The sequence below is a fragment of the Pristiophorus japonicus genome, chromosome 2 (genome assembly GCF_044704955.1).
Source record: "Pristiophorus japonicus isolate sPriJap1 chromosome 2, sPriJap1.hap1, whole genome shotgun sequence".
Lineage (NCBI taxonomy): Eukaryota > Metazoa > Chordata > Chondrichthyes > Pristiophoridae > Pristiophorus > Pristiophorus japonicus.
The window spans coordinates 9,521,917-9,536,488 of record NC_091978.1 but is presented as its reverse complement, the minus strand read 5'-3'; the positions used below and the strand labels follow the sequence as shown (position 1 = coordinate 9,536,488).

At 45.1% G+C, this 14,572-nt stretch overlaps 1 protein-coding gene across 5 annotated transcripts in view; it reads left to right on the top strand.

The window, feature by feature from the left end:
• Positions 1 to 14,572, top strand: part of LOC139235688 (exocyst complex component 6B-like) — a 780,151-nt gene that overhangs the window by 535,250 nt on the left and 230,329 nt on the right. For all 5 annotated transcript variants that reach the window (XM_070866730.1, XM_070866738.1, XM_070866752.1 and 2 more), the window contains exon 16: positions 3,793 to 3,904. In XM_070866730.1, coding sequence (XP_070722831.1) covers positions 3,793 to 3,904 — 112 coding nt within the window. The remainder of the gene's footprint in view (positions 1 to 3,792; positions 3,905 to 14,572) is intronic.

The following is a 14,572-nucleotide window of genomic DNA, read 5'->3' as shown; positions in this document are numbered from 1 at the left end:
TCTTTTTACTTTAGTTTGAACCTGTGTCCCCCTTGGTCTACTCCCACTGTTTAGTTTAAAGGAATATTCCATTTCCATATCCTTTACTATTTTATCTACGCTAGGGTGCTTTTCTCTGCACTGCTTCCAGTTCTTGAATGCCTCGCCTGTGTCTTGGTGACCACTTCTGGAGACAAAACTCAAGGTGTGTTCTGACCAAAGCACTGTACAGTTCGATCATAAATTCCTCTGATTTTTAATCTGTGTTGTTCTGGTCATGTCGTTCAAAATTCTATTTGCTTTGGCTGAACATGTTGAGATTTCTAAGTCTCTTTTGACTTCATCCTTTGCTTTTCAACACGATTCATGAAGTATGCATGTTGCTCACCCTTCCTATGTGTAATACTTTACACCTGTCTAGCATTAGATTTCATTGTCATTGTTTGGCCTGCTCACATATTATGTTGAACTCCTTTTGCAGTTTCTGAGCTGCCTCCTTCGATTCTAGTTTCGCCAATTGTGTGTACCTTCTACAAGATGCACTGCAGCAACTCGCCAAGGCTTCTTCGGCATTGCCGAGGGCAGGAGGAGCATGGGAACACCGTCACCTCCGAGTTCCCCTCCAAGTCACACACCATCCTGACTTGGAAACATAGCGGCCGTTCCTTCATCGTCGCTGGGTTAAAATCCTGGGACTCCCTCCCGAACAGCACTGTGGGAGTACCTTCATCACACGGACTGCAGCGGTTCAAGAAGGCGGCTCACCACCACCTTCTCCGGGGCGATTAGGGATGGGCAATAAATGCCGGCCTTGCCAGCGACACCCACATCCTAGGAACGAATAATTTTAAAAAATTTGCATTGAGTTTAGAAACTCAATTTTTGGTCAGAACCTAGGAATTACTGGATGAAAAAAGAGCACGGTCCATTTAGATGCTCAAGGAACAGCACCTCATCCTTCTATTAGTACTTTACAACCTTTTGGTCTCTCTTCGAGTTTAACAATTTCAGACCATAACCTCTGCCCCCATTTTTTCAGGCAGCAGCTGATGATTCCCAATGACACCTCTTATAGACCCATCGTGTGCTTCTTTACTTATCCCATTACCACTCCCTTTTGCCTCGCACTATCATCCCTTTTTGTCATTCAATCTCTTCTGCCTTCCACCTGACTTATGCGCTTTCCTTCCCTCCCTCCTTTCCCAGCCTCTGTACTTGCTGAAAACCTGTTACATCTCTAAACTTTTTCCAGTTCTGACGAAGGGTCATCAACCTGAAACGTTAACTCTGTTTCTCTCGCCACAGATGCTGCCTGACCTGCTGAGTATTTCCTGCATTTTCTGTCTTTATTTCAAATTTCCAGCATCCGCGGTATTTTGCTTTTGCCAAGGTCCATCGAGTTTGCCATCTACCGTCCTGTTCGTCGCACGCCAATGGAGTTGTTAACAGATCTCAGTGTAAATTAGAAACCAGTAGTGGTTTGACCATTGGCCTCTGGAGCACTCCACTCTTCTTCTCCTTTGTCATTACCCCTCGAACCCGTTGTTTTCTTATCGATATCTAACTTTGAGGATATGACAACCAGCTAGGGTATTAAAGTCCTGTACGTTGCAGATGGAGGGAAGACTTCGGGGTTGGGGGAGGTGGGGGGAGGGGGACGGGGGTGGATTGAGATCCTCGGAAGAAATGAGTTAGCATGGGAGATGTTGTAGTGAGTACTGGGATATGAAACAAATGTGGGTAAATGGGTTTGAGCTACAGATCAGCTGTGATCTGTGAACAGAGGGCCAGGCTTGAGGGACTAAATGGCCTCCCCCTGTTACATAGGATTACATAAGATATACGGCACAGAAGCAGGCCATTCGGCCCAACTAGTCCACGCCGGCGTTTATGCTCCACTCGAGCCTCCTCCCGTCTTTCCTCATCTAAATCTATCAGCATATTCCTCTATTGGCATGTTGGCCTTCATAGCTAGAGGATTTGATTATCGGAGCAGGGAGGTCTTACTGCAGTTGTACAGGATCTTGGTGAGGCCACACCTGGAATATTGTGTTCACTTTTGGTCCCCTAATCTGAGGAAGGACATTCTTGCTATTGAGGGAGTACAGCGAAGGTTCACCAGACTGATTCCTGGGATGGCAGGACTGACATATGAGGAGAGACTGGATCAACTGGGCTTGTATCCACTGGAGTTTAGAAGAACGAGAGGGGATCTCATAGAAACATAGAAAATTCTGACGAGATTGGACAGGTTAGAGGCAGGAAGAATGTTCCCGTTTCTGGGGAGTTCCAGAACCAGGGGTCACAGTCTTAAGAATAAGGGGTAAGCCATTTAGGACTGAGATGAGGAGAAACTTCTTCACTCAGAGAGTGGTTAACCTGTGGAATTCTTTACCACAGAAAGTTGTTGAGGCCAGTTCATTAGATATATTCAAAATGGAGTTAGATGTGGCCCTTACGGCAAAAGGGCTCAAGGAGTATGGAGAGAAAGCAGGAAAGGGGCACTGAGGTTGAATGATCAGCCATGATCTTATTGAATGGCGGTGCAGGCTCGAAGGGCCGAAAGGCCTACTCCTGCACCTAATTTCTATGTTTCTATTCCCTTCTCCCTCATATCCCCTTAAATGCATCTATACTATGTTCCTATCGGTTTCAATAGTGTTGATGCGTTGAGGAGAAAGCATGTAGGGCAATTTATTTAGATATTAGGGGTAACAAGAGAGGAAAGTTCGGAGGAGCTATCACCTTAAAGATGTCAGCAGAACAGTCAAGGAAGGTAACAGCATGTTACAGATATTAGAGGCAAGAGGTCATGAGAGGGATCATGTAACAGATGACAAGCACTTTCTTTTATTCTGGCCTAAAATGTGAAAGGCTGGTACAGGCACGGTATTCAAGCCTTGGATGGACTTGAAAGTTGCGATGCTGAAGGGAGAAGTTTTTTGTCAGCTGGCTTTATGGTTTTATTCTGAATATTTCTAGCGAGGGATGTACGACAAATGACTGCTTTGCCAGCGACGCCCACATCCTGAGAATGCATAACATCGGAAGGCTGATGAACACTCCCATTTGAAAGGAAAAAAAAGAAGTACTTGCATTTTATACGATCCTTTCACGACCACCGGATGTCCCAAAGCACTTTACAGCACTTTGTGAAGCCGAGTAACTTTTGCAAAGTAGGAAGCGCAGCAGCCAAATTTGCACACAGCAAGGTCCCACGAACAGCAATGTGATAATGACCAGATAATCTCTTTTTTTTAAAATGTTGGTTGAGGGATATATATTGGCTCCAGGACACCGGAGAGAAATCCCCTGCTCTTCTTCGAATAGCTCAGTAGGATCTTTTACGTCCACCAGAGAGATCAGACGGGCCCTCGGTTTAACGTCTGGTCTGCAAAACGGCACCTCCAACAGTGCAGCGCTTCCTTCAGTATTGGGAGTGCCAGTCGAGATTTTTTTGCTCAACTCTCTGGACTTGAACCCATGACCTCCTGACACCAGAGGCGAGAGTGCTGCCCACTAAGCCACGGCCCATACAGAAGGATGCACTGATTGCAGGTTTGGGGTAGGCATACTATTGGAGCAGAGAGTTTTATGCTGTGTTTGACCAGACAGTGTGGGGGAAGTGAGTCAGTTCTGTTCCTGATCTGGAAATGCTTGATGCTGGCAATGCATGCCTAAAATGGAATGTGTTCAATTTCTCAACATTAACCGCATCTTAATGAGCACAGCATTCACCCCAAAAAAAAGTTTATACTATACGAGTGATGTCCAATTACTGGACAATTTAAAGAAAGTAATATTTTTTTTCAGCTCAACAGAAATCGATGACATGATCCGGAAATCCACCAATCTCCTGCTGACCCGGACACTAAGCAACTGTTTACAAAATGTTATCAAGAAGCAGCACGTCGGACTCACTGAGGTAAGTGAACCTGGAGTCCTTTTCGTGTCCGTATATTAGTCCTGTATTAACCGTTGGCAATATAAATACAGCATAGAAACAGGCCATTTTTTCTATGCTGCTGTTTGTGCTCCACACGAGCCTCCTCCCACCCTCTTCATCTCACTCATACATGAGCCTGTCTCATTCTTTTCTGTTCTAAACGCATTTAGCTACCTTTTAAAACTGACATATCTTGGTGCAATTTTGATGTCAGAATGAGGGAAATGAACACTTTCCAACACCAGTATCAGCATCAGACGTTCCATCTACACCACACCGTCCTGCACTCCCTGCCCAGGTACAGCACGGGTTAGATACAGAGTAAAACTCCCTCTACACTGTCCCATCAAACACTCCCAGGGCAGGTACAGCACGGGTTAGATAGAGAGTAAAACTCCCTCTACACTGTCCCATTAAACAATCCCAGGGTAGGTATAGCACGGGTTAGATACAGAGTAAAGCTCCCTCTACACTGTCCCATTAAACAATCCCAGGGTAGGTATAGCACGGGTTAGATACAGAGTAAAGCTCCCTCTACACTGTCCCATCACACATTCCCAGGACAGGTACAGCACGGGTTAGATACAGAGTAAAGCTCCCTCTACACTGTCCCATCAAACACTCCCAGGGCAGGTACAGCACGGGTTAGATACAGAGTAAAGCTCCCTCTACACTGTCCCATCACACATTCCCAGGACAGGTACAGCACGGGTTAGATACAGAGTAAAGCTCCCTCTACACTGTCCCATCAAACACTCCCAGGACAGGTACAGCACGGGTTAGATACAGAGTAAAGCTCCCTCTACACTGTCCCATCAAACACTCCCGTGGCAGGTACAGCACGGTATATCGTAGTTTTTTTATGATCAGGACGTCCCATGGTGCTTTACAGTCAATGAAGTACTTTTAAAGTGCAGTCATTGTTCGAATGTAGGAAATGCGGCAGACAATTTGCACACAGCAAGCTCCCACAAACAGCAATAATATAATGACCAGATAATCTGATTTTTAGTGGTGTTGGTTGAGGGATAAATATTGGCGAGAACTGCCCTGCTCTTCTTCAAAATAGTACGATGGCATCTTTTACGTCCACCTGAGAGAGCAGGCGGGGCCTCGGTTTAACATCTCATCCAAATGTCGGCACCCCGACAGTGCAGCACTCCCTCAGTACTAGAAACATAGAAACATAGAAAATAGGTGCAGGAGTAGGCCATTCGGCCCTTCGAGCCTGTACCACCATTCAATAAGATCATGGCTGATCATTCACCTCAGTACCCCTTTCCTGCTTTCTCTCCATACTCCTTGATCCCTTTAGCCATAAGGGCCATATCTAAATCCCTCTTGAATATATCCAACGAACTGGCATCAACAACTCTCTGCGGTAGAGAATTCCACAGGTTAACAACTCTCTGAGTGAAGAAGTTTCTCCTCATCTCAGTCCTAAAGGGCTTACCTCTTATCCTTAGACTGTGTCCCCTGGTTCTGGACTTCCCCAACATCGGGAATATTCTTCCTGCATCTAACCTGTCCAGTCCCGTCAGAATTTTATATGTTTCTTTGAGATCTCCTCTCATCCTTCTAAACTCCAGTGAATACAGGCCGAGTCGATCCAGTCTCTCCTCATATATCAGTCCTGCCATCCCGGGAATCAGTCTGGTGAACATTCGCTGCACTCCCTCAATAGCAAGAACGTCCTTCCTCAGATTAGGAGACCAAAACTGTACACAATATTCCAGCTGAGGCCTCACCAAGGCCCTGTCCAACTGCAGTATGACCTCCCTGCTGCTATACTCAAATCCCCTAGCTATGAAGGCCAACATGCCATTTGCCTTCTTCACCGCCTGCTGTACCTGCATGCCAACTTTCAATGACTGATGTACCATGACACCCAGGTCTCGTTGCACCTCCCCTTTTCCTAATCTGCTGTCATTTAGATAATATTCTTCCTTCGTGTTTTTGCTCACATTTATCCACATTATATTGCATCTGCCATGCATTTGCCCACTTACCTAACCTGTCCAAGTCACCCTGCAGCCTCTTAGCGTCCTCCTCACCGCTCACACCGCCACCCAGCTTAGTGTCATCTGCACTGGAGTGTCAGCCTAGATGATGTGCTCAAGACTCTGGAGTGTGACTCAGAAGAGAGGGAGCTACCACGAAGCCATCATGGCTAACACAGGTTAGATAGAGAGCACGGCCCCTTTACCCAGCCCCAATAATGTGCTTTAAGTCCTCCCAATCTGCATATTTGAAAATCTGAGATGTAGACATGAAACTCTAGGGCGATGCCAAAATTAGAGTCTCTTTATTTGACCACATGTAGCCCGATAAATATTTTCATGACATTGTTGTCATTCCTGTTCTGTTAATTGTGGCTGCCAATAAATTTAATGCATTGTTACGATTTCCACAAAAAACAAATACAAATTAAAGGAGTTTCAATCTGGTTTGTGCTTAAAATGTTTCCCCCTCCCTCAGTCAGAGGAATATGTTGTGTTGTGATGACGCATGTCATAAATGTTTTTTTGTGAAGCCGGGATGTCTGACACATCACCATGTTTCCATCTCCAAACCAAGCTGGTTCATAAAATGTACCCAGGTAGAGATTTTGTTTGGTCAATGTCGACCGCATGCTCATTTCCCCAAAGTAACACCCTCCACTTACTTCAGTCCAGAGAGCTAAGTACATAAGAATTCGGAGTGGGAGTAGGCCATTCGGCCCCTCGAGCCTGCACCGCCATTCAATAAGATCATGGCTGATCTTCTACCTCAACTCCACATTCCTGCACCATCCCCATGTCCCTTGATTCCCTTAATATCCAAAAATCTATCGATCTCTGTCTTGAATATATTCAACGACTGAGCCTCCACAGCCCTCTGGGGTAGAGAATTCCAAAGATTCACCACCCTCTGGGTGAAGAAATTTCTCCCCATCTCAGTCCTAAATGGACGACCCCTTATTCTGATACTGTGACTCCTATTTCTAGACTCCCCAGCCAGGGGGAAACATCTTCCCTGCATCTACCCTGTCAAGCCCTGTAAGAATTTTGTAAGTTTCAATGCGATCACCTCTCATTCTTCTAAACTCTAGAGAATATAGGCCTAGTCTACTCGACCTCTCCTCATAGACACTATCCCCATCCCAGGAATCAGTGGTGAACCTTCAATGCACTCCCTCAATGGCAAGTATATCCTGTCTTAGGTAAGAAGACCAAAACTGTACACAATACTCCAGATGCGGTCTCACCAGGGTCCTATATAATTGCAGTAGGATGTCTTTACTCTTATACTCCATTATACTAAGATATAGCAAAGCCGGAGTCTAGGCTTAGCAGCCCCAAAGTGCAGTTCCATAACAACTAGCAGACCATATCCTGGTATTGAGAAGCACGAATACCGTTCGTCCTTGTTTAGTGTTTAAGCAACCCATCCTCCCTCAACAACAACAACATCATAGAATCATAGAACGGTTACAGCATGGAAGGAGGCCATTCGGCCCGTCGAGCCCGTGCCGGCTCTCTGCAAGAGCACCTCAGCCAGTCCCACTCCCCCGCCCTTTCCCCGTAGCCCTGCAAATTCTTTTTTTTCAGGTACTAATCCAATTCCCTTTTGAAAGCCACGATTGAGTCTGCCTCCACCACCCTTTCAGGCCGTGCATTCCAGATCCTAACCACTCGCTGCGTAAAAATGTTTTTTCTCATGTCGCCTTTGGTTCTTCTGCCAAACATCTTAAATCTGTGTCCTCTGTCTCTTGACCCTTCCACCAATGGGAACAGTTTCTCTCACTCTACTCTGTCTAGACCTCTCATGATTTTGAACACCTCTATCAAATCTCCCCTCAACCTTCTCTGATCTAAAGAGAACAAACCCAGCTTCTCCAATCTATCCACGTATAAGATTATGAGAGGGCTTGACAAGGTGGATGCAGAGAGGATGTTTCCACTGATGGGGGGAGACTAGAACTAGGGGGCATAATCTTAGAATAAGGGGCCGCCCATTTAAAACTGAGATGAGGAGGAATTTCTTCTCTGAGGGTTGTAAATCTGTGGAATTCGTTGCCTCAGAGAGCTGTGGAAGCTGGGACATTGAAAAAATTTAAGACAGAGACAGACAGTTTCTTAACCGATAAGGGTGTAAAGGGTTATGGGGAGCGGGCAGGGAAGTGGACCTGAGTCCACGATCGGATCAGCCATGATCGTATTAAATGGTGGAACATGCTCGAGGGGCCCTATGGCCTACTCCTGCTCCTATTTCTTATGTTCTTATAAGTCCCTCATCCCGGAAATCATTCTCCTGAATCTTTTCTGTTAACAATTAACCTTCGCCTGACAGGTTAAATAGTTTGTAGAAATTGTTGCATTTATATAGCGCCTTTAACATAGTAAAACATTCCAAGAAGCTTCACAGGAGTGTTTTCTGACAAATTTTAGACACCGATTAAGGAGATGTTAGGTCCGGGAGCAAAAGCTTGGTCAAAGAGGTAGGCTTTAAGTAGTCTATAAGGAGGAGAGGGAGGTTTAGGGTGAGATTTTCAGAGCATGGGACCTCGACTCCTTAAGACACGGCTGCCAACGGTGGAACGAGAAAATTAGGGATGCGCAGCAGGGCAGATTGGACGAGCGCAGAATTCTTTGCTCCATCACGGAAACTGAAAACTCATCTGCTTCTGCAGATTGCAACCTGCGAAACTGAGAGACGCGTTTGCTGGGGTTTCTGAAACTTCAACACTGGAAATTTGCAAAGTGTTGAAAAGACTGGCTTCTCGCAACAGCAACAAAAAATTCTTCCCGAATTAAACCTGTGATACGAATCGCTCATTTTTCCTGGCTTTGTTGTTCTTTTTTTTTGTTTTATTCAATCATTGGTTTTGTAATGAAATGCGTTGTGAATGCGGATCACGAAGGACCCAGCTGCAGTCTTGGTTATCTCCAGTATCCTGATTGAAGATATGTACATCTTCACCAGTGATGGGCTGTACGTCATTTGGGTAGGGGAGAGTGATCAGTTTGTTCTTTGATCTGTGAATCAAATAGTTGTGCTGGAGTTGGGAATTTTTTTTCGAGCTCCTGTACTTTCCTTATCTATACGTATTCAGCTGGGCCTCCCACTCTCCGTGCTTGGGCCCCCTGGGTAATGCCAAACTTGTTTAATTTGAAGGAAGCTTTCAAAGAGAAGTACCTGGCCATCAGTGCACCCTTTCATATGGAATCTTCCCATCAACACCCACTTTGAAATATAAGAAATAGGAGCAGGAGTAGGCCATACGGCCCCTCGAGCCTGCTCCGCCATTTAATACCATCATGGCTGATCCGATCATGGACTCAGGTCCACTTCCCCGCCCGCTCCTCATAACTCCTATTCCCTTATCGGTTAAGAAACTGTCTATCTCTGTCTTAAATTTATTCAATGACCCAGCTTCCACAGCTCTCTGAGGCAGCAAATTCCACAGATTTACAACCCTCTGAGAGAAGAAATTCCTCCTCATCTCTGATTTAAATGGGCGGCCCCTTATTCTAAGATTATGTCCCCTAGTTCCAGTCTCCCCTATCAGTGGAAACATCCTCTCTGCATCCACCTTGTCAAGCACCCTTATATTCTTAAGATCACCTCTCATTCTTCTGAATTCCACTGAGTAGAGGCCCAACCTACTCAACCTATCTTCATAAGTCAAACCCTCATCTCCGGAAAGAGGGATCTTGTCTGTCACTACTCCCTAAGAAAGAGAGAGAAATTTCTCCATTCGAATCATTATCTGCATCAGTAACCTGTTTCATAAGTAGCCAAACTCTCCTTGTGTTGAATAAGCAAGAAGCTGGCCATTAGGAGGAAGGGTGTCATAGAAACATAGAAAATAGGCGCATGAGCAGGCCATTCAGCCCTTCTAGCCTGCACCGCCATTCAATGAGTTCATGGCTGAACATGAAACTTCAGTACCCCATTCCTGCTTTCTCGCCATACCCCTTGATCCCCCGAGTAGTAAGGACTTCATCTAACTCCCTTTTGAATATATTTAGTGAATTGGCCTCAACAACTTTCTGTGGTAGAGAATTCCACAGGTTCACCACTCTCTGGGTGAAGAAGTTTCTCTTCATCTCGGTCCTAAATGGCTTACCCCTTATCCTTAGACTGTGACCCCTGGTTCTGGACTTCCCCAACATTGGGAACATTCTTCCTGCATCTAACCTGTCTAAACCCGTCAGAATTTTAAACGTTTCTATGAGGTCCCCTCTCATTCTTCTGAACTCCAGTGAATACAAGCCCAGTTGATCCAGTCTTTCTTGATAGGTCAGTCCCACCATCCCGGAAATCAGTCTGGTGAATCTTCGCTGCACTCCCTCAATAGCAAGAATGTCCTTCCTCAAGTTAGGAGACCAAAACTGTACACAATACTCCAGGTGTGGCCTCACCAAGGCCCTGTACAACTGTAGCAACACCTCCCTGCCCCTGTACTCAAATCCCCTCGCTATGAAGGCCCAACATGCCATTTGCTTTCTTAACCGCCTGCTGTACCTGCATGCCAACCTTCAATGACTGATGTACCATGACACCCAGGTCTCGTTGCACCTTCCCTTTTCCTAATCTGTCACCATTCAGATAATAGTCTGTCTCTCTGTTTTTACCACCAAAGTGGATAACCTCACATTTATCCACATTATACTTCATCTGCCATTCATTTGCCCACTCACCTAACCTATCCAAGTCACTCTGCAGCCTCATAGCATCCTCCTCGCAGCTCACACTGCCACCCAACTTAGTGTCAAACTGCAAATTTGGAGATACTACATTTAATCCCCTCGTCTAAATCATTAATGTACAATGTAAACAGCTGGGGCCCCAGCACAGAACCTTGCGGTACCCCACTAGTCACTGCCTGCCATTCTGAAAAGTACCCATTTACTCCTACTCTTTGCTTCCTGTCTGACAACCAGTTCTCAATCCACGTCAGCACACTACCCCCAATCCCATGTGCTTTAACTTTGCACATTAATCTCTTGTGTGGGACCTTGTCGAAAGCCTTCTGAAAGTCCAAATATACCACATCAACTGGTTCTCCTTTGTCCACTTTACTGGAAACATCCTCAAAAAAATCCGTCGGTACCTTCCTCATCAGCAACTGGAAGGAGAAAAGGCATGTTTCATTGACGTTTGATGACTTCATCAGAACTATGTTGCACTAGCAGAGAAATCGAATACAAATCTAACGAGGTTATATTGTTGTTGGTCGGACCCTATGTGGAACATTGTGGATAGTTCTGGTCACCAGGTGATGTGAAGAGGGTTATGCGTCTGATAGTTGGCAAAGAGGGTGATTCTGGGCATCAGGTGTTTGTTAGGGGAAAGGTTAAGGGAGTTAGCATCATTTTCTTAGAAAAGAGGAGGCATTTAGAGGGCATAATTGAAGGTTATGAAGGGAATTGAAGTTTTGAAGTTAATGAAGGGAATTGAAGTTATTGAGGTAATGAAGGGAATTGATCCAGCCCAATAGTTCATTGTCTTGAAGTGTTCAGACACCAAAATGAGGAAATTAGCTATATGACGGGAACTCGGGCAAAACCTTCACCCGTGGGGTCTTATAACCACAACAGTGTGCATTTATATAGTACCGCTAGCGTAGTAAAAACATCCCAAGGCGCTTCGCAGGAGTGTTACCAAACACACATTTGACACCGAGCCACTTGAAGAGATGTTAGGACAGGTGACCAAAAGCTTGGTCTAATGATAAGTTTGCACAATTATGTGTCAGCCTCCGTTCAATGTTTCCCAGTCTGAAGGTCGGGGCTTCAAGTTCTACTCCAGGACTCAAGCACATGATCGCCAGCTGACACTCCAGTGCAATGCTGAGAGAGCGCTGCACTGTCAGACGTGCCGTCTTTCGGACGAGATGTCAACCCAAGGCCCCGTCTCCTTCAGGTGGATGTAAATAGCACGTGGCACTATTTCGAAGAAGAGCAGGGGAGTTCTCCTAGTCTGCTGGCCAGCATTTATCCCTCGTACAATACCACGAAAACTGTTTAATTCCTCATTTTTCTTATTGCTGTACGCGGGTACCTGCTGTGCATAAATTAGCTGCTGTGTTTTCTTACATTACAGCAGTGATTACACTTCAGCAGTAATTAATTGGCTGTGAAATGTTTTGGGACGCTATATAAATGTAAGCGCTCTCTTTCTTTACAAAACACTTGTTAGGAGCCAATTAGAGCACTCTGTTCAGTTTTGGGTATCGTCATATACAAATAACAATAATTTGTATTTAAAAAGCACTTTTAATGTAAATAAACACCCCAAGGCATTTGACAGAGGTGTATTCGTAAAATGAACGCTGTGCCAAAGAAGGAGATATCAGGAGGGACGATCAAAAGCTTGGTCAAAGACGCAGTATTGAGTAGGAGAGGAGTTTAGAGAGGGAGTTCCACATACTTTGGACCCTGGGCTCGGAAGGCACAGCCTCCAATGGTGGGCCAGAGAGAGTGGGAAAAGAGAGAGAGTGAAAGAAAGAAAGAAAGAAAAAAAGAAGCCTCTGAGTCAGAAGTTTGTGGGTTCAAGTCCCACTCCAGTGCGTACTGAGGGAGTGCTGCACTGTCGGAGATGCCATCTGTCGGATGAGACGTTAAACCGAAGCTCCATCTGTCCTCCCAGGTGCACATAAAAGATCCCATGACGCTATTTCGAAGAAGAGTTGGGGAGTTCTCCCCAGTGTCCTGGGCCAATATTTATCCCTCAATCAACATCACTAAAAAAAAGATTATCCGGTCATTATCACAGTACTGTTTGTAGGAGCTTGCTGTGCGCATATTGGTTGCTACGTTTCCTACATTACAACAGTGAGTACACTTCAAAAGTGCTTTGGGACGTCCTGAGGTCGTGAAAGGCGCTATATAAATGTAAATCTTTATTTTTCTTTATGGTTCAGCTGGATAGTGCAGGATAGGATATGGGCAGCGGAGGTTTGGTGGAACTGCAGTTTAAAGAGAGTAAAGCTTGAAAAGTCAGCCAGGAGAGTATTTAAATAATCAAGTCCAGAGATGACAAAGGCATGCATGATGGTTTCAGCAGCAGATGGACGGAGCTGGAACGGAGGTTGAGGTAGGCGATCTTTGCGATGGAGAAGATACAGATCGGAAGCTCCACTTGGGGTCAAATACGACGGCAAGGTCACGAAGGCTATGGTTTGGCCTGAGACAATGACCAGGGAGAGGGATGGGATCGTCGGTCGGGGCTGAAGACAATGGCTTTGGTCTTCCCAATGTTTAACTGGAGGCAGTGGCAACTCACCCAAGACTAGAGGTGCTGACAAGCAGTTTGACAAGAGAGGCAGAGAAAGAGCCAAGAGTAGATGGTGGAGAGGTAGAGATGGTTGTAGCATTTCTGTGGATGTTGACCAACTTCAAACAGATGATATTGCCCAGGGGTAGCATGTAAATGAGCAAGAGGAGAAGTGCCAATGGGGCAGGAAGAGAAGCCATTTACGGAGATACTCTGTTTACAGCCAGATAAGTAAGCGTGGAAACAAGCAACGGCAGTCCCACCAAGCTGGATAATGGAGGAGTGAAACGAGAGGTGATGTTGCGTTTGATATTGTCAAGGGCTGCAGATTGGTAATGTATGCCCCTGTGAGTATGCTCACAGATTTGCAGAGCTGTTGAGTAGGGAGTGGCTTAGCCAGTCACGTGATGTTCACAAGACTCAATAAAACCCCAGCCAGTTGGGTTTAGGGGATCCATGATGAGACAGGTGGTTGTGAGCCTGGTGGATGAACTCGTAATGTGTAGTGTGATTGTTAAACCTTTTGCGAATAAACCAACTAGTTCTTATTAGCAGTGTATTGCTATGAATTCTTAAGTAAAGAATCCATGAAGCAAATACAATACAAAGGACAAGGCGAGATAATGCACCAGGGCCATGGTCACAGAGCATGTCATGTATGGTTTTGGTTAGTGCTGTTTCAGTGCTGTGGACAAGAAAGCCAAAGAAAGCTAACCAACCACCCAGGAGGGGAAACTACAGTAATGAGAAGCAATTTGAGATAGAGACTATTTCTTTGGAGTAAAGGAGATTTTAAAAGCAGTTTTATTTTTTAAATTATGAAGGGTTTTGATAGTGAATAGGGAAAGACTTATTTCCTCTGGTTCAGAAGGAAATGACAAGGAAAGACTGTACAAGACGGGATAACCATCCATGGCTATCTAAGGAAATAAGGGATGGTGTCAAATTGAAAACAAGGGCATACACTGTGGCCAAGACTAGTGGGAGGCCAGAGGATTGGGAAACTTTTAAAAGACAGCAAAGAACGACTACATAAAATAATGAAGAGAGGGAAGTTAAATTATGAAAGTAAATTAGAACGAAATATAAAAACAGATAGTAAAAGTTTCTACAGGTACATAAAAAGGTAAAAGAGTGGCTAAAGTAAATGTTGGTCCCCTAGAGGATAAGACTGGGGAATTAATAATGGGGATCAGGGAAATGGCAGAGACGTTGAACAAATATTTTGTATTGGTCTTCACAGAAGAAGACACTAAAAATATTCCAATAGTGGATAATCAAGGGGCTATAGGGAGGGAGGAACTTAATACAATCACTATCACTAAAGAAGTACTACTCAGTAAACTAATGGGACTAAAGGCGGACAAGTCCCCTGAACCTGAT